Raw genomic sequence first — 19,035 nt, 5'->3', positions numbered from 1 at the left:
GTGGGGGCCATGTATTGGAGGGTTGCATATGGTTAGACTTGGGCTCATGGGTGCTCGAGACCGGTGAGTTATATCCGTGAGGGGACATGAGAGCTTCCCGTTTACCATATGTGGATAACCAATAGGGTTGATGAGTCCGTATTTGAGAGAGTCGGATATGCTGACTCTAGTGGAAAGGATACCGGAAAGGATCCCGAGAGGGGAGGAATGGAAGTATCTGGACCTGAGTTGATGTAACTGAGTAGATGACTTGCATTGGGCTAGGTTTTACCCTGACATGCACCAGTACTTAGACCAAATGGTGATGTGAGAGAGAGATGACTTAACCCCCAGCCATGGAATGTCCGAGAGGGATGCCGGACCCACTACCAACCAAAGCCGTAAGCGTGACCTACCCAAAGAAGTATGGTGCTATGACTTAAAGCTTGTCTGCCAATAGAGACGAGCATACATAGAGTTTAGATGCATACATACATTATCTTTTTCATACTGCATTGCATCTTGCTATGTTCTGCCACATGTGATTTATGTTGTTATGGATTAACTACCTTATTGAGTTTCTTCGAAACTCATTCCTTTTTGTACAGTGTTTTGTTAGACTATTCTACAGGTACTGACTACTATGAAAAACCATACACTGAAGCGCAAGCCGATGAAGCGTACTACACGCAAGGTGTTGGCGACAATCAAGATTACTCTGATGATCCCTCAGTTGATCAAGTTGCATACCACGATTAAAGGCAACATGGAATTGGAACATCTCAGCTGGATTGATGAAGTCCACTATTTTGAAGATGTCATCTATAGGATAGAAGACTCTTATGTTTAGTTTATCTTTCTTAGTTCCTTTGATTTAGTTGTTATTCCTTTTAGACTTACATACTATGTTCCGTTGTATTTGTGGAGTGAGTTTCCGCCTCACTTTACTTCTTTTGATATTTTCGGATATCTGGTATCATTTTTCGCACTCTGATTATATTGTTTATTCATTTCTTGACTTTAATCTTTTGTTTATAATATTTAAACCTTGATTATTCCCTGTTTATGATTATGTTATTGTATATGTGGGAGGATGATTTCCTCGATACTTGATCTTCGGGGCTGTGGATCACACTCTCGGGTATGCCAGTTAGGGTACCGGCTGGGAGGATGTGACAATGGCCCTTGTGGAAGGACCTCTTTATGTGTTGGAATACCAACAGAAGTTTGAAGAACTTTTCTTCTTCGCTCTAGAATCTTTGAGAGCTGATCGTGCTAAGGCCAAGAAGTTTTTCAAAGGTTTGAGACCTACTATCAAGACATATCTCACTATCCTTCCGATCGAGAGTTTTGCCCAGATAGTTCAGAACTTGAAGAAGATTGAAGAATCTAAGAAGGAAACTTCCCGTCTTCAAAGACCTTGGCAGAACAGAAATTTGGGTTTTGTTGACAGAACTAACAGGAAGTTCACTAGACCTACACCCTACCCTACTCCGACATTTCAGCTAGGACTGTAGGACAAAGTTTTGGGAATGCTTAGCCCGGACAGCAAAGTCAGTTTGTTGGGAATAGACCTGTTGGGAATGCTCAAGCCGCCAGGCTAGTTTATACAAACCCCAAACCTGTGAACCAGACACCTCCGATGGCAGTCCTTCAGCTACACCAAAGGATCTGTAGTTTCTTCCGCAAATAGACCGGACATTTTGCATGTTCTTGCCCTCCAAGGACTACTTAGTTGCATGTAGTTGTAGCGAAGAGTGCACCAGCCCCTCCAACAAGAAAAGTGTTCAGTATATCTGGTACTAAACAAGATGTGAGTCATGATGTGGTGACAGGTACACTATTTGTCGTTTCTATACCTGCTTTGGTTTTGTTTGGTATGGGTGCATCTCATTCATTCATATCATCTACATTTGTAAGAAAGACTACCATGACACCCAAGAACTTATCTAGATGTTTAATGATTAGTACCCCTACTAAGTCAGTAGTACAACTAGATTAAATGTTAGAAGGTTGCCCTGTTTCTATCTATGGAAGAAATCTGAAAGCCGATTTAGTGCTTTTGGATATGACGGGTTTCGATGTTACTCTGGGAATAGATTGGTTGACTGCTTATAAAATTGTAATTCTCTGTTCTTTGAGAAGAGTTCAGTTTCAGACTGAAGGAAATTCAATCTTTGAATTTCAAGGAGATCAAGGAAGAGTTAGTAAGAAGACTTTGACTACATTGATGCAAGTGAGTGCCTTGGTGGAAAGCGATTCACCTGGAAACAAGATTAAGAAAGAGAAGAAGCTCGAGGAAGTCGAGGTAGTTAATGACTTCAAGGACTTCTTTCCAGAAGATTTGTCAAGTTTAACTCCCGATAGAGAATCGGAGTTTTCCATTGAATTAATTCCAGGAGTTGCTCTGGTATCAAAAGCTCCGTATAGAATGGCACCTACCGAACTAAAGGAACGACAGAACTGGAGCTATTAGATAAAGGTATACAGCCCAGTGTACCACCTTGGGAGCTCTGGTCCTATTTGTGAAGAAGAAAGATGGTAGCATGCATCTATGCATTGATTTCTAGGAGTTGAAAAGTTGACCATAAAGAATAGATATCTGCTGCCCAAAATTGATGGTCTCTTTGATCAGTTGAAAGGTGCAGCAATGCTCTCAAAAATTGATTTGAGGTCTGGATATCACCAGCTTAAAGTGAAGTTTAACGATATTTGCAAGGCATCCTTTAGAACACGTTATGGTCATTATGAGTTTAAGGTCATGCCCTTCGGTTTGACTAATGCTCCTACCATTTTCATGAACCTAATGAACCGAGTATTTCATGATGTTCTTGATAAATTTGTGATGATATCATGATTTACTCGAAGAATGAAGAAGAGCATAAGAAACACCTTCGTATCACCTTGCAGACATTGAGAGAAAAAAAACTTTTTGCTAAGTTTAGCAAGTGTGACTCTTCGCTATCAAGAGTAGTATTCCTGCGCCAAGTGATTTCAGCAGAAGGTATTCATGTTGATCCTGAGAAGGTTAAAGCAGTTGTAGAATGGGACAGGCCAAGAACTGTAACTAAAATAAGAAGTTTTCTGGGAATGGTCGGTTAGTAAAGAAGATTTATCTAGAATTTTCTAGGTTGGTCGCTCCTATGACTAATCTAACTAGAAAAGAAAAGAAGTTTGTTTGGACTGATGCTTTTGAGAAGAACTTCCAAGAGTTGAAAGATAGACTGACAAGTGCCCCAGTATTGATTATACATGATGACTTCGGTGGTTTGACAGTTTATACCGATGCATCAAAGATTGGTTTGGGTTGTGTTCTGATGCAACATGGAAAGGTAGTGGCATATGCTTCAAGGCAATTAAAGATTATGAGCGAAACTACCCTACTCATGATTTGGAGTTAGCTGCCGTAGTTTTTGCTTTGAAAATTTGGCATCATTATTTGTTTGGAGAAAGAATTGCTATCTTTATTGATCACAAGAGTTTGAAGTACTTCTTTACCCATAAGGAGATGAATATGTGGCGAAGAAGATGGTTGGAATTGGTATCAGACTATGACTGTGATATCCAATATCACCCTAGTAAAGCTAATGTGGTTGCTAATGCTCTTAGCAGGAAAAGTGAGAGGAAAGAGTTTGATTTAAATGCTTTGAGTAAACCACTTATGTGTTCAATTCTGGAACTTGGTCTGGAAATTGTTCCAGTAGGATCTGAAGTAGTTCTTGTAGCCATGATAGCAAGATCCACCTTAAGAGACTGAATTGTTGCTCTACAAGTCTTAGATCAAAATTGAAGGAGGAGTTTGAAAAGTTTTCTTCAAATCTTGAAGCAGATCCCAATTTTTGTATGTGTATCAATGGTGCCTTGATGTATAGAGGAAGATTGTGTGTCCCTTCAGTTGAAAAACTTAAGAAAGAAATCTTAAAAGAAGCACATCAGTCAGTTTTTATTGTGCATCCAGGAAGTACAAAGATGTATATAGATCTAAGAGAACATTTCTGGTGGATTGGTTTGTAGAACGAAGTGGAAGACTTTGTGGCCAAGTGTGATACTTTCCAGTATGTTAAAGTTGTTCGTCAACCGGCATCTGAACTTCTACAGCCCCTTCCTGTTCCTAGATGGAAGTGGGAAGATATCACCATGGACTTTGTTATTAGCTTGCCTCGCACTAGCAAAGGAAATGATACATTATAGGTAATCATTGATAGGTTGACCAAATCCTCCCATTTTATCCCTATGAAGATCACTCATACTATGGATAAGCTAGCTAGGCTATATGTGGACAATGTTGTACGTCTACATAGAGTTCCTATGAGTATTGTTTCTGACAGAGATCCTAGGTTCACCTCAAGGTTTTGGAAGAGTTTGCAGAAAGCCATGGGAACCCAGTTAAATTTGAGTACTGCTCATCATCCACAGTTGATGGACAATCTGAGTGGACAATCTAGATTTTGGAAGATATTCTTAGATCTTGCATTGTGGATATGGGTGCAATTGGGATGAACACTTATCAATCAAAAATAGGCATAGCTCCATTCAAAGCTTTGTATGGAATCACTTATAGGACAACACTATATTGGACCGAGACTGGTGAGAGAAAAGTTTTAGGTCCAGAAATGATTGAAGCTACAAGTGCAGTGGTGGACATGATTAGAGAAAGGATCAAGTCGGCCCAATCAAGGTAGAAATCTTATGCGGACAAGAGAAGAACCAATTTAGAATTTCAAGTTAGGGAGAAAGTGTTTCTAAAGGTATCACATATGAAAGGTATGATGAGGTTCAATGTTAAAGGAAATCTTAGCCCTCAGTACATCGGACCTTATGAGATCATTGTGAAGGTTGGACCTATTGCATACCGCTTAGCTTACCACCATCTCTTGCTGGACTTCATGATGTTTTCCATATATCAATGCTATGGCAATGTATAGAAAATTCGGAACATCTGCTACAGTAAGAACCAGAAGGTCTTGGTGCTGATCTTTCATATAATGAAGAGCCAGTCGAGATCCTAGACAAAAAGGACAAGCACTTGTGGAATCGGATCATCCCCTTTGTAATGATCTGGTGGAAGAATCACGCCCCCGAAGAAGCTTCTTGGGAGAAGGAAGAAGAGATGAAAGAGAAATATACCCATCTCTTTGTAATCCCTAATCCAGAAACCTTTATTGTAGGACCGAAGACCCGAGTGAAGGTAGAAGACAATTGTGGGCCATCTCAGTTGAAACCATAAAGTCTGACCCAGAACCCATGGAGATTGATGATGGAGTTTCTTCCTTTGGAAACCTTGTGTGACTTTGAGAAGAAGTTGCAACTTGTTGGGGTAGAGCTTGGTGGATGGACTTGAGTCCTAGCTTGGCACTCTTCGGAAGGTCCTACAATGCAAGGTAAGACCCTTTGTTAAGTTGGAAAAGGACCCAGTGGAGTTTGTGGTTTTCAGAGATCAAAGACCTATTTTTGGCCTTAATAACCACTTTGGTCGATTGGGCTATGGTAGGTCTAAGCGACCAACCCTAACTGACCAAAGGTGTCAGGGACAGTTTAGTCACTCTATGAGATTTTAGGTTTTCAAAGCCCTATTTATTCTATCTTCGATCTAATTTGTCCCATAATGTTCTAAAGCCTCTGAAGAACGTGGGAAGCACCTCTAAACACTCTCTTTGAAGCTATGGAAGATCCTCAAGCATTCGCCAAAGTTCTTTCGTGGAATCTTATTCTTCAAGGTTAGTAAACATGCTCACTCTCTCTAATCTACTCTCCCTTTAGTTTCTACTTACCTCTATGATTATGAGGAAGGTCTCATGCCATTGCTATTTCCTTTCCTTCAATCCTCGTAGTTTTAGAATGAATCCCCATTCATTCTATTACTTCTATGATCTACACAGGATGATTTCGAAGGGAATTCTAGTGTAACCTTCCCGAATGTGTATCCATTTGAAGACTTTGACTTCTACTTCTTGATCGTGTTGCTAACCAATCAAAAATAAAGTCCTATACTAATTTAGCAAGTAGAAAGTACAGGGTCGAACTATGGGGAACTAAAAGGCTAAGTTACAAAGATTGAATTCAACAAAACTACATTCAAACTAAATCTATTAATTAATGCAAAAACTTAAACTATGAATATGTGAAGATCTTTGGGATTTCGTATCCCCAATGCTTTTCCCTAACCGATATAACTCTACACTTCAAAGCAAATTAAGAATGGTCTTCCTAGATACGCCCTATCTTCGCAAGACTATCGTCCTTTGTGGAAGCTTGGCACACTTAGTTTGCTGAGCTATAAAACATCTTTGGCCAGACTCAAACACAATCAACTAGAAGATATAGAGCAATCAAATTAATGAAATAAGCATGGTTCATCTACATCCCAAAGAAAAGGAACTAGCTACTCATTATGACAAAGTTCATAAGAAAAATAAAGATGAAACATAGGGGGAGAGAGAGAGAGAGAGAGAGAGAGAGATGTGGTCTTCTTCTTCAGCAATGAGAGAGATGAGAGCTGCATTCGACATCCTCCTTTCTTCTCTGTGGCTGGCTTCTCTTTTATGTCTCCCGCACACAATGAATCCCCCCTCTTTACCCATCGTTTTGACCTTTATTCGTTCATATTTTGGAAAAGTCTAAACTAGAAAGTTGTAGATATTTTCAATATCGTTCAATAAAATCTTGAATCACTGAAATCCAAGCTCATACGAGAGAGATAGTCCCAAAATACTGAAGGTAGGTCTGTTTACCCGATTTTCAGATTTATTACAAATTTTGTTCCTTAGACCTCCACCTGTTTCCAATTTGACTAAGATCTCACTTTTTATGATTTCTTGGGTAGCAAGATTGAATGCCATGATTTAAAATCCACCAATATCTAATATATTTGTCAACTTTACTCCATATTATCTCTAATAACCAAAATCACCTTATTCCTGAAAAATACAAAAAAATATTCACTTAGTTCTCTTTAATTAAATAAGTATGGGGAATTAAATCAAATAAATAATGATAAATTCATGCTTATCAAATACCCCCACACTTGAGTATTGCTAGTCCTCAATCAAAACGAAACAATAAATGCAATACGGGAAATAAATAAAGAAAAACCTAACTCACTTTCGTAGGAATCACGGTTGCACTTAGCATGTGCAACAAGCCTTTAAACCCGTAGGTTACCCTAGTGGACGAGTTGTGTCTCATGAGTGTTTGCAAAGAATACACACACACAATTCTTAAGTGCTCTTCTAATTATTCTGGCAATAGTAAGAGTAAAAAGACAGATTCCAAGACAAAGACACTCCATTAAAGATTGAAGGGAATATAGGCACCCCCACACTTAAGCTCTTTACACCCTCTCTTGAGTCTAGCTCTAGGCAAATAATTCAATCGAGAAGTCTCTTCTTATCTTCAGTCTACCAGTTCACCCTCAGATAAGACTAAACTAGGTACCAAATAATACCAAGAACTCAAGATCTATGCAATATTGACCTTCTTAGACATTTCACCTTTATAAGCACATTAATTCACTTCTTTCTTTAATGGTCACAGTTCTAGTCCGTGCAATGTCTTGCCTCTTAAGCTTTCTAGATGGCCTATGTAACGAGTGTTGGGTCAGCCGCTCTCAAGCCAGATGGCATTAAGGGACTAGGTGTAGAATACCCCTCGAACTTACTTACTCAAGCCAACTAGGCTACATGCCAAGACTGGACCAAAGACACCCCAACTGTTTGACGCGAGGCATGATGTTGGTGACACCGAGACCCGGTTACTAAGAAAGAGGTCTAACCTTTAAACTTCAGCATATTATTTTTTTCTTTTTTCTTTTTACTTCAATTCACTTCACATTTAAATAGTCTAAAATCGGTCTCAACTTGTCACCATAAGCACAAGGCAATACAGGACAACTAGATGGTCAAACCTTTTGGACTACCTGGAGTTCCTATTTTCCAATTCAACCTCAATCTCAAAATGTAAAACCCATCACTATTTTCTCAAGAGGGTGCTCATTACATCAGATGGGATTTCTAAAACACTTAAACTCTCATTTTGTATCTAAGCAAGGAATTAAAACATGAATCTTACCAAAGCTAGAAAAATTGGGCACTTTTTATCTTTGTGACAATGCTCTACCAACTATCAACAAGTCTTACTCGAGTTGACACCCCCCCACACACACACTTAAATTATGCAATGACCACAGGGCATGCAAGATATATAAAAAAACATGATAGAAGCAAATAGAGGAAAGAGTGTACCCGATGTTTGAAATCGTGATAGAGCACGCAACAGTAAAACCTAACAACAAACAAATAAAAGAGAAGAAAAGAACAAGAAATAACATCTAAACAAATGGGTTGCCTCCCATAAAGCGCTAAGTTAGAGTCTTCAGCCAGACTCAGTGAGAGACTCATGAAGAGTCTTGAGGCAAGTCTTCTCGATCCATCTCCTCAATAAGTTGGCCATTAGCAAGGCCATCAGCAAGGCCATCAATATAAGGCTTTAGGCAGTGGCCATTAACCTTAAAGGTTTGCCCATTTAGTGGGTTACGGATCTCTATTGCACCATGGGGAAATACTTGAACAATCACATAAGGACCATCCCATCGAGATCGAAGCTTACCAGGAAATAAGCACAATTTAGAATTAAACAACCACACTAGCTGATCAGGCACAAAGGACTTCCGAGTAATATGTTTATCATGAAAAGCTTTGGCTTGGTCCTTATAAATGCGTGAATTATCATAAGCATCATTATGCAATTCTTCTAATTCAGATAATTGAAGACGACGAGTAGAACTAGCGTCAGACATATCAAAATTAAATGTCTTAATTGCCCAAAATGCCTTATGCTCTAACTCAACAGGAAGATGACAAGCTTTACCTAAGACTAAACGATATGGTGACTTACCAATAGGAGTTTTATAAGCAGTTCGATAAGCCCATTATGCATCCTCTAATCTAAAAGACCAATCTTTGCGGTTAGGTCTAACGGTCTTTTCTAAGATGCGCTTGATCTCACAATTAGAAACCTCCACTTGACCATATGCTTGAGGATGGTAAGGAGTGGCAACCTTATGGGTAATGGAGTATTTCTTCAGCAAAGATCCATGTGACATCCAGCCCAAACCTAGCCCAGGATACCCTATTTGTTTTGGGATAAAGAAAGACTTGTTTAATGTTAGACCTTGAAGTTGGACCTTGATTTCAATGTTGTTATCCTTGAAAGCCTTAGGAGGCCATATCCGGCCTTATCCTCACCCTGACCCGGCCCGGAATTTGTATTGTCTGTTGATCCAATGACCTGAAGTGGTGGGAAAAGTCCTTGTATACCCTTTTGGTTGATGATTTGGTGTCGGAGCCCAAGCCCATGGACATTGACGATGATTCCCCTCACTTGAGAGCGTTGTCAGTGTTAGTTTTGAATCTGCGCACCGAAGAGGGATGAATTAGTTGGTAGACCTAATGACCACCTGTGCACAATCCAAAAGTATTTCCCGAAACTAGACTTCTTGATGGACTTGTATGAGAAAACCCCACCCAATTTGACCCCATATAGCCCTCCAAATCCCTGTCCGAAGTTGCTGAACTATGTCTGGCAAATCCTGCTTGCGCATCGAAGAAGGTGAGCTTAGTTGGTAGACCTAATGAACTCCCATGCTTGATCCAAAGGTATTTATGGAAACTAGACTTCTTTATTGACTTGTAGGAGAAAACCTCACTCAATTTGACCTTGTATAGCCTTCCGAATCCCTGTTCGAAGTTGCTGAACTATTCCTGAGAATTCTGTTGAAACTGCTGTTGGTCGATACTATTGGTCGATACTATCAACCAAAGGTATCGACCAAAACAAGCCCAGAATCGTGAAAAAGATGCTGTTTGGATATTCCTTTGTCCTTTTAAGTGAAACCTCGAACCTAAATCATTATTTCACTCATTTCAACATCTGAGAACGTGGGAAAGCTCCTCTAAGCCTCCTCCTTGGCTTGGGTGATGATCTTCTACAAGAATCATTGTTTCTCTTCTCTAATCTCTTCTCCAAGGTATGTAATCTCTCACTCTCTCTCTAATCTACTTCTACCTCATCTTGTTCTTGCTACTGAGTTCGTGGAGAAGGTGCTGCAACCTTGCAACCACCTCTTCTACAAGCTCTCTTGGGTTGATTAAACCTCTCTTCATTCTTTCCATGCTATGATTCTCATACATGATGTTCTTGCTTTCTTATTTTGATTTTCCTCTTCTTTACAACATGAATTCATCTCTTAATCTGATTTTCTCTTTCAATTAGGTCTGATTATATGTTAGTAATTGTCTATATTCTGCCGCTCATCATTCTATTGATTAAATTCCTAAGTTCTCTTGCAATTGTAATGGTTTTCATTGAAGAACATGGGTCTTGCAAGTTTGAACCTAGGACCTCAAATTGGGGGTTTTCAATCCGACCATTGGATCATGTTAATTCTTTCTACGTAGTCTCCTGCTACTATTCTTAAGCATCCCTCCAAGTTTCGTATCGATCCGAGATCCGAAAAACCAATTTTGAGCCAAAACCCAAAGAAATAGCCAATGCCATGATTAACAACTCTTGAACTTGATATGCCAATTTGGGGATTTCTAATTTGACCATTGGATGATGTTAATTCTTTGATAATTAGTGTCTCTATATTGTGTTTGAACTGTTCCCCAAGTTTCGTATCGATCCGAGACCCGAAAGACCAATTTTGAGCCAAAACCCAAAAAGCCAGCTTGCTGTCCGAAATTCTTTTGGTCGATACTATCGACCCAATGTATCGACCAACAAGGTTGCTGTCAAAAACTTTTGCCTAGTTTTGATCCGTTCGATCTCCGATTGTTTTGATTTCTTCTCTAATCCTTCATATATGTTTGTTTAGGGTTTTAAGACTATAGTTGGACCATTCTCTTGTGACTTTGGATCATCTTCTTCACAATTTGAGGTAAGGATGGTTATTGCCATATAACATAGACTGTATGACTTTTACACTGCTGTTGGTAACTTAGTAGACTTAACTTATTAATTGATTTTAGACATCATATGACTACTGTAGTTACCTTATGACAGTAACACCATGCTTAATTACTTGATTTATCATGTTTACTTATTCTTGTCATTTATTTATATACTGTATTATGAGATGTTATGACATGTTTTCAATATGATAATGTATTGTTGATATGTAATGGATGGAAATAAGCATGTGATTGCTTAGGTATGATTTGGGATTGGGGAGTGCCCTACTGGTACTTCTGTCCTTGGACATCGGAGGGAATAGTATGGGATGTTCTCCGAAGATGCCCATCGACGCTTTCCTGGATCATTGGATGACATACATAGGACTTGTCTAGATGTATGGCTAGGATGCCCCTGTCATATCAGACCCGAATCGGAAGGGCATTGAGACCTAACGACCCGTGGTAGTAGTGTGGATTTGTGGGCGCTCAAGACCGGTAACCACTCCGTGAGAGGACATAAATTGCATTGCGGATACCCGGAAGGGGCCATTTGTTGGTAGGGTTGCAAATGGCTAGACTTGGGCTCACGGGCACTCAAGACCGGTGAAATGATCCGTGAGGGGACGTGAGAGCTTCCCGTTTACCATTTGTGGATGACCAATAGGGTTGATGAGTCCGGTGAGTAATATCCGTGACTCTAGTGTGAAGGATACCGGAAAGGATCCCGAGAGGGGAGGAATGGACGTATCTGGAACTGACATGATATGACTAAGTAGATGACTTGCATTGGGCTAGGCTTTACTTTGACATGCGCCAATACTTAGACCAAATGGTGATGTGAGAGAGTGGTGACCGAAACCCCCAACCATGGATTTGTCCGAGAGGGATGCAGGACCCAACTTCCCCCCGGTGATGAGTGACTGAGACTACCTAAAGAAGTATGGTGCTATGACTTAAAGCATGTCTACCATAGAGACCAGCATACTTAGAGTTAGAATCATATTTTGCATCTTATGTCTCATATCATCTGCATCAGTTCATGATTGATATCATATGGCTTATGTATTATGGAATAACTTTCCTTGCTGAGTTCTTTTGAACTCACTCCTTTTTGCAACATATTTTGTTAGACTTTTCTCAGTAGGTACTCCTACCGTTGGATCGTGACGGTCAACACTTTGAGGACTAAGTTGGTGACTCATACCACTTTGGCTACGGTGACTACATCGGTGAAGGCTATCAGTTCAAGACTCATAATTGTCAGGAGTAGATCCGGCCTGGCTTAGTTTCTTATGATTATGTTATTGAGGAGACATTGTATAAGTTAGAAGAAACTGTAACTTAGTTGCTTACCTTTTTATTTTCCTTCTTTGGAGATTTGGTTGTAACCTTTACCTTATTTCGATCTACCTTCCGCACAGTTGTCTTTTGATTTGGTACTTATTATTCCGCACTCTGATGTTCGTTGTGATCCTTCTGTGATCATTTCTTAACTTTTATTATTAGATTACTTGAATACTATAAATTGTTCTTGCTTTTGATTATATTATTGTGATAAGTGGATATGATCGTTCCTAAACTGGATCTGTTGGGCTGTGGATCACTCCCGAGTAACCCAGATAGGGTACCCCCTGGGTGGATTTAGGGGGGGGGGGGCAAACCAACCCCCCAAGGGGGGGGGGGGCTGTGGCCCCACAAAAAAAACGTTTTAGAAGAGCCAAAGGGGTAAAAAATTGGGCTCGGTTTGGGCAATAACACACTTTTTTTTTTTGGGTCTTCGTTGTTTTTTCTTTTCTCATTTTTAAAAAAAATTAAAAAATTAAATTTATTTTTTCATGACCAAATGATGTAGGAAAAGGTCCCATAAAACCAATACCCCATACATCAAAAACTTCAACAACAACAATGGGGCTAAGGGGCATCATGTTTCTACAGGAAATATTGCCAACCTGTTGGCATCTAAGACATGCTCTACAAAAAGAATGGGCATCTTTAAACAATGTAGGCCAAAAAAAACCACTCTGCACCACCTTTGTTGCGGTCTTATTACCACTAAAGTGTCCCCCATAGGCGAGAGTATGACAAAAGGATAAAATACTCTGAATCTCACTCTCAGGGACACAATGACGAATGACTTGGTCTAAACAATAATGAAAGAGCTCAGGATCTTCCCAGTAATAGTACTTAAGTGAGGAGAAGAAGCGGTCTTTAGCAACCTTATCCCAATTAGAAGGAATCCTCCCCGTAACAAAATAATTAACAATATGAGCATACCAAGGCATAGATGTAGAGGATATAGCTAATAATTTCTCATCAGGAAATGTCTCGCTAATCAACTTAGAGGGGATAGAATCAAGAGGAATCCGAGATAAATGATCTACTACAACATTCTCTGAGCCTTTCTTATCTCTAATATTTAGGTCAAACTCTTGAAGGAGTAGAATCCAATGGATGAGCCTAGGCTTGGCATCAGGCTTAGAGAGAAGGTGCTGAAGAGCTATATGATCTGAATAGATAATCACCTTTAAGCCCAAAAGATATGAACGAAACTTATCAAGGGCAAAAACCACTACTAGTAATTCCTTCTCAGTAGTTCTATAATGCATTTGACCATTTGAGAGGGTCTTACTAGCATAGTAAAGAATGATTGGCTTCCCATCTACCTTTTGATCAAAATAGCACCAAAAGCAAAATCAGATGCATCACACATTATCTCAAAAAGGAGATACCAATCAGGTGATTCAAGATAGGTGCTTTAGACAATAAATCTCGAAGGGTATGGAAAGCATGAAGGAATTTCTCATCAAAGGTAAAGGGGGCATCCTTTGCAAGTAAGTTGCATAAGGGTCTAGAAATCAAGATGAAGTTCTTAATGAAACGCCTATAGAATCTAGCATGGCCTAAGAACGATCGGACTTGCTTAACAGAAGTGGGAGGGGGTAGTTTGGCAATAACCTCAACCTTGGCCGGATCAACATCAATACCACGTGCAGACACTATGCGTCCAAGGACAATTCCTTCTTGAACCATAAAATGGCTCTTCTCCCAACTTAAAACAAGGTTGTTCTCCACACATCTTTTAAGAACCTGTGATAACTGGTTGAGACACTCGTCAAAGGAAGATCCAAAGACAGAGAAATCATCCATGAAAACCTCTAAGGATTGGCCAACCATATTAGAAAAGATGGCCATCATGCACCATTGAAAGGTGGCTGAAGCATTACATAATCCAAAAGGCATGCGTCTAAATGCAAATGTACCAAAGGGGCAAGTGAAGGTTGTTTTCTCTTGGTCAATAGGGCAAATGGGGACTTGGTTGTAATCAGAGTAACCATCGAGAAAACAATAGCAGCTTTGCCCGACTAGTCTCTCTAGAATCTGATCAATAAATGGCAAGGGGAAGTGATCCTTTTTGGTGACTGTGTTGAACTTTCGGTAATCGATGCAGACACGCCAACCTGTAGTAGTACGAGTTGGGACGAGATCACCATTGTCATTCGGAACCACAGTAATGTCGGATTTCTTAGGGACAACCTGGGAAGGACTGACCCATTCACTATCAGAGATTGGGTAAATAATTCCGGCATCTAACCACTTAATCATCTCATTTTTCACCACCTCTCTCATATTAGGATTCAGACGACGCTGAGGATCCCTACGGGGTTTCGCTCCATCCTCACAATATATCCTATGCATACATATGGAAGGCTCTATGCCCTTAAGATCAGCTAAGGACCAGCCAATGGCTGACTTGAATTCAAAAAGCACTCCTAGAAGGTGGTCTTCTTGCCTAGGTGATAGAGCAGAAGAAATAATGACAGGCAATGTTTCATTTTCCCCTAAGAATGCATACTTTAGATTGGAAGGGAGAGGTTTAAGTTCCAACTTAGGGGGAGATATGAGGGATGATGGTTGGGGAGATGCAGCTAATGGAGGTAGAGGCTCAAATCTATTTGTAAATGGTGGCTACTCCAAAGGAGTGGAAGAGTCCAACAATGTGTTTACTTCCTCAATATTCAGGTCAGATTCTCCAGATGTCAAGTAATGTTGTAGGGGATCATCAATAAGCATGTTTGGAGTATAATCCGCCATTACCTCATCAATAAGGTTATTGGCAAAGCACTCTTCATCTCTATTTGGGCTTAAGGATGCATTAAAGATGTTGACTATAAGTTTCTTATTTCCAAATGATATATCCATGACACCCGATCTACAATTGATGCAAGCATTCGCAGTGGCTAAAAAGGGTCGTCCAAGAATGACTGGTGGTAACTTATTGGTAGTTGGATTATTCATATCTAGAATCAAAAAATCTATAGGAAAATATAGATCAAAAATCTTTACCAAAATGTTTTCAAGTAGCTCACGAGGTCGCTTGATTGAGCGATCTGCTAATTGTAGTATCACATCAGTGGATTTCAAATCTCCTAGCCCAAACCTATCATAAACTGAACCGGGTAAAATATTCACACTGGCTCCCAAATCAAGCAATGCTTTGCTTATGGATAGATCTCCGATGACACATGAAATTAAAGGTGTACCTGGATCTTTAAGTTTAGGGGGCAGTTGGTTGGAAATTATAGAGCTAACTTGTTCAGTTAGGTGCACAATTTTAAGAGTCTGAGTTCTCAACTTAAGCTTTTGGGTGCATAAATCTTTTAAGAATTTAGCATAAGCTGGTACTTACTTGATAGCATCCAATAGTGGGAGATTGATGTGAACTTGTTAGAATAAATCAATCATTTATTGCATCTTAGCATTCTTTCTAGGATTTGGAATTGAGGACTCAGGAACTTCAGGGAAGGGGGCTTTGGGAGTGTATGATTTAGGAGTAGGACCATCTACAATCGGAATGTGCAACCCCTTACAAGGAAATTGATGGGTAATACTCATAGGTGATGTCTCTTTACTAGGCTTGTGTGCATCATCACCAGTGTCATGGGTCAAATCAACATCTTCTCGACTCTCAAGATCAATGGGCAATGGCTTAGTAATGGACATAGGTGAATAATATTCCTTCCCACTACGTATCACAACAGAAACTGGTTGGACTTGTTCTTTCCCAGACCCAATTTGATGATTAGGGTTACCTATTGGTTGACTAGCTAATTGGCTAGCCTCCCTCCTACTAATGGCATCAACTAGTTGACCAAGTTGGGTTTCTAATTTGTTAATAGACTGAGAATGAGAATGTAACAATTGAATATTTTTCTCTAGTCCACTAAGAGCCTTTAGTACCTTATCTTCAAATGATGAATTCTGTAAGGGTTGCGGAGCTGATGGTTGCTCATTCCTATAGGCATTTTGTTGCATATTAGATGGAGGTGGCCTATAAGGTATTTGATAAAAGGGATTGGGCATTGGTTTTTTCCATGTAAATTAGAGTGGTCTCTCCATCCTAGGTTGTAGATATTGGAAAATGGGTCATTGCTCAGTTTAGAAACTCTTTGGGCCAAATGTGCATGCTCTTGAACGAACTCAAGGTGTTGAATAGCCAAATAGCAACCAGTGACATTGTGGGAAAGGATATACCATAAAGCACATGTTTCAGTCTGATTAGGTGGAGAGAGACTTTTAGGAGATGGATATGGGGTTTGTTGTCCTAATGACAAGTGATAGTCTAATTTCTTAGATAGCAAGTCAACCTTAGTGTTCATTTCAATAGTAGGATTGATCTCATAGAGACCACTCCTCATTGGATGCCCAATGGGTGGAATCTCAGTCCTAGTTGCTGAAGCATGGTATTGGAAATTTTCATTAAGGGTCTCAAAAAGTTCCCATGCCTCTTTCTCATTCTTGTGCATGAAAGTCCCACCACAGAAAGAATCAACCATTTGCCTATGTCGGTCTCTAAGGCCATCATAAAAGCATTGAACCAATTGCCATTTAGGAATAGCATGGTGGGGGCACTTTCGAAGTAATTCTTTTAGTCTTTCCCATGACTCATGAAATTGTTCTCCTTCTTGTTGGGAGAAACTTGCTATTGCTCTCCTAATGCTATTGGTACGACCAATGGGGAAGAACTTTTTAAGGAACTACTATTGCGTTTCTGCCCAAGTGGAAATTTTAACGTTGTCCAAAAAATGAAGCCAATGCTTAGATTTATCTTTAAGGGAGAATGGGAAAAGAAGTAACCTTAAAGCATCAACTGAGAGGTTTTGAATTTTAATTGTGGAGGACACCTCTAAAAACTCATCTAAGTGCTTATAAGGCTCTTCATTGGCAAGTTCGTAAAAAGATGGTAGCATTTGAATCACACTAGATTTGATCTCATATTGAGCCACCTCTATGTTAGGCAACTTAAAACAAGAAACCAGAGTATATATCGTCGGAATAAAATGCGCACTCAAGGGCCTCATTGGAGGCTCATAGTTTGCCATGGTTCTTTGCCTTCTAAGGTTGGCCAAAGTCTCTTCTAACTCTAAGTCAAGTGGGGTCAACTCAGGGTTTAGGGATCGACGACCATGCATACACACGGAAAACAAGCTAAATAAATAAAATTAGAAGAAAATAAATAAAAGAAAAGAGAGAGTCTAGGACGTACCTGAAGTGCAATCCACATGATCTTTCGAACAAAAGTTACACATGTGGGATCTGAGGGATGGGGATTTTTAAAAAATTAACCTAAACAACCCAATCTAATGTAAAAACTACAATTGAAATGTCCTAAGTACAATTATATCTAAGAAATAAAAGATAACAACCTAAACTAATTATCGAATCACTACTCTTGCAGTTACCAACAAAACAAAAGAAAAAAAGATTAGTTAAATCATCAAAGAAAAAAAATTAGAAATTAAAAACTCTAAAATTACTCTAAAAATTATGTCTAATTGAAAAAGGAACTAGCTACTCATTATCACAAAGTTCATAAGAAAAATAAAGATGAAACATGGGGGGGGGGGGGGGGGGGGGGGGGGGGGGGGTTTTTTTTGTAGAGAAGAAGGGGGGGGGGGCCCGCCCCCCTCCCCCCCCTTCTTCTGGGGGTGGGTTCGTTTTCTCTTTCTCTCTCCATCCACCCTCCCTCCCCCCCCTTTTTTTTCTTTTGTGGTTGAAAGAAAAAAAAAAAAAAGAAGAGAAAAAAAGAAGGGGAAGCGAGAAAGACGAAGAAAGGGAGGGAGGATGAAAAGAACGGGGGTGAGGGGAGGGGAGGGGGGGGGGGGGGGGGGGGGGGGGGGGGGGGGGAGGGGGGGGGGGGGGGGGGGAGAGCATATATCGCCGAGATTTCGGCGAAATATCGTATTTCTCGTCATTTTCGGTATTCTTTAATTTGTGGTTGGAGTGTTAATTGATATTTGAGCCACACGTGGTAGTTGTTAAACCACAAGATTATAAAAAATAAGAAAAGCAAAACATAAACAATAGTATATTGATTTGACAAGATTAATATTTTATTATTTTTTAAAATTTTCAATCAATGTTTTGCATGGGAAAGGTACATGATGGGACTCATTGAAGGGTTTTTGCTGTTTTTTCAAAATTTGCATTAATGATTTGCAGACAAAAAAAGTCAGACTATTAATATTTTATGTTATTAAAATTGTACATAAAAATTGATGTTGACGTGTGGGTGTTATTATATATATAATATATAATAAATGACTTTTCTTCTGGCGAATTTGGGGGGGTGTCGCGGGGGATAGGGGGGTGGGGGGGGGGGGGGGTGGGGAGGGAAAGAAAAGAAGTGAGTTTTGGTTGCCGTGTTGGTTTTGTTCAGTTTGTTTAAAAATTTAATAAATATGTTTTTTTTGGTGGTTGGGTGGAAGGTGAAAAGTTAAAATGAAAAAAAAAAAAATATCTAATATATTTGTCAACTTTACTCCATATTATCTCTAATAACCAAAATCACCTTATTCCTGAAAAATACACAAAAATACTCAATTAGCTCTCTTTAATTAAATAAGTATGGGGAATTAAATAAAATAAATAATGGTAAATGCATGCTTATCACTTCTTATTAAATACATTCTTATGATAGCTTTTGATCATGATTTACTACTCTCTCTTTCCTAGAGTGAATTCCCATTCTCTCTAGTCTTTCCATAAAATTCATGGACTGATTTTGGTAAAAGCCCATTTTATGATTTGATTGGATTACTATTCC

The 19,035-nt window shown here is 39.5% G+C and overlaps 1 protein-coding gene and 1 non-coding gene across 2 annotated transcripts; one reads left to right on the top strand and one right to left on the bottom strand.

Annotated features, from left to right (window-relative positions):
- Positions 1–8,371: 8,371 nt before the first annotated feature.
- LOC149024199 (uncharacterized) lies at positions 8,372–15,131 on the bottom strand. Its single transcript, XM_089143429.1, has 4 exons — positions 14,937–15,131; positions 13,887–14,783; positions 13,030–13,594; positions 8,372–8,814 (listed from the first exon to the last, which is right to left on the bottom strand). The coding sequence occupies exons 1-4, from the start codon at positions 15,129–15,131 to the stop codon at positions 8,372–8,374; spliced, it is 2,100 nt and encodes a 699-aa protein (XP_088999555.1).
- A 1,692-nt stretch (positions 15,132–16,823) lies between these two features.
- Positions 16,824–16,930, top strand: LOC149024198 (small nucleolar RNA R71). The gene has a single exon (XR_016171914.1). It is a non-coding gene; the product is annotated as a small nucleolar RNA R71 (small nucleolar RNA).
- Positions 16,931–19,035: the final 2,105 nt, after the last annotated feature.

The sequence above is a fragment of the Hakea prostrata genome, chromosome 2 (genome assembly GCF_041222555.1).
Source record: "Hakea prostrata isolate BN-2017 chromosome 2, UWA_Hpros_2, whole genome shotgun sequence".
Lineage (NCBI taxonomy): Eukaryota > Viridiplantae > Streptophyta > Magnoliopsida > Proteales > Proteaceae > Hakea > Hakea prostrata.
The sequence above is the reverse complement of the archived record's forward strand: the minus strand, read 5'-3'. Positions and strand labels throughout refer to the sequence as shown.

What these genes read in the sequence shown, in the direction of transcription:
- LOC149024199 (XM_089143429.1), bottom strand. Translation starts at nt 15,131, where the DNA reads ATGGATATATCATTTGGAAATAAGAAACTTATAGTCAACATCTTTAAT. An exon ending in CTGACCTGAATATTGAGGAA is followed by an intron (nt 14,784 to 14,936) that starts GTAAACACATTG and finishes TCCAATCTAAAG; the next exon opens with TATGCATTCTTAGGGGAAAA. An exon ending in TTGATCCGGCCAAGGTTGAG is followed by an intron (nt 13,595 to 13,886) that starts GTTATTGCCAAA and finishes TTTGATCAAAAG; the next exon opens with GTAGATGGGAAGCCAATCAT.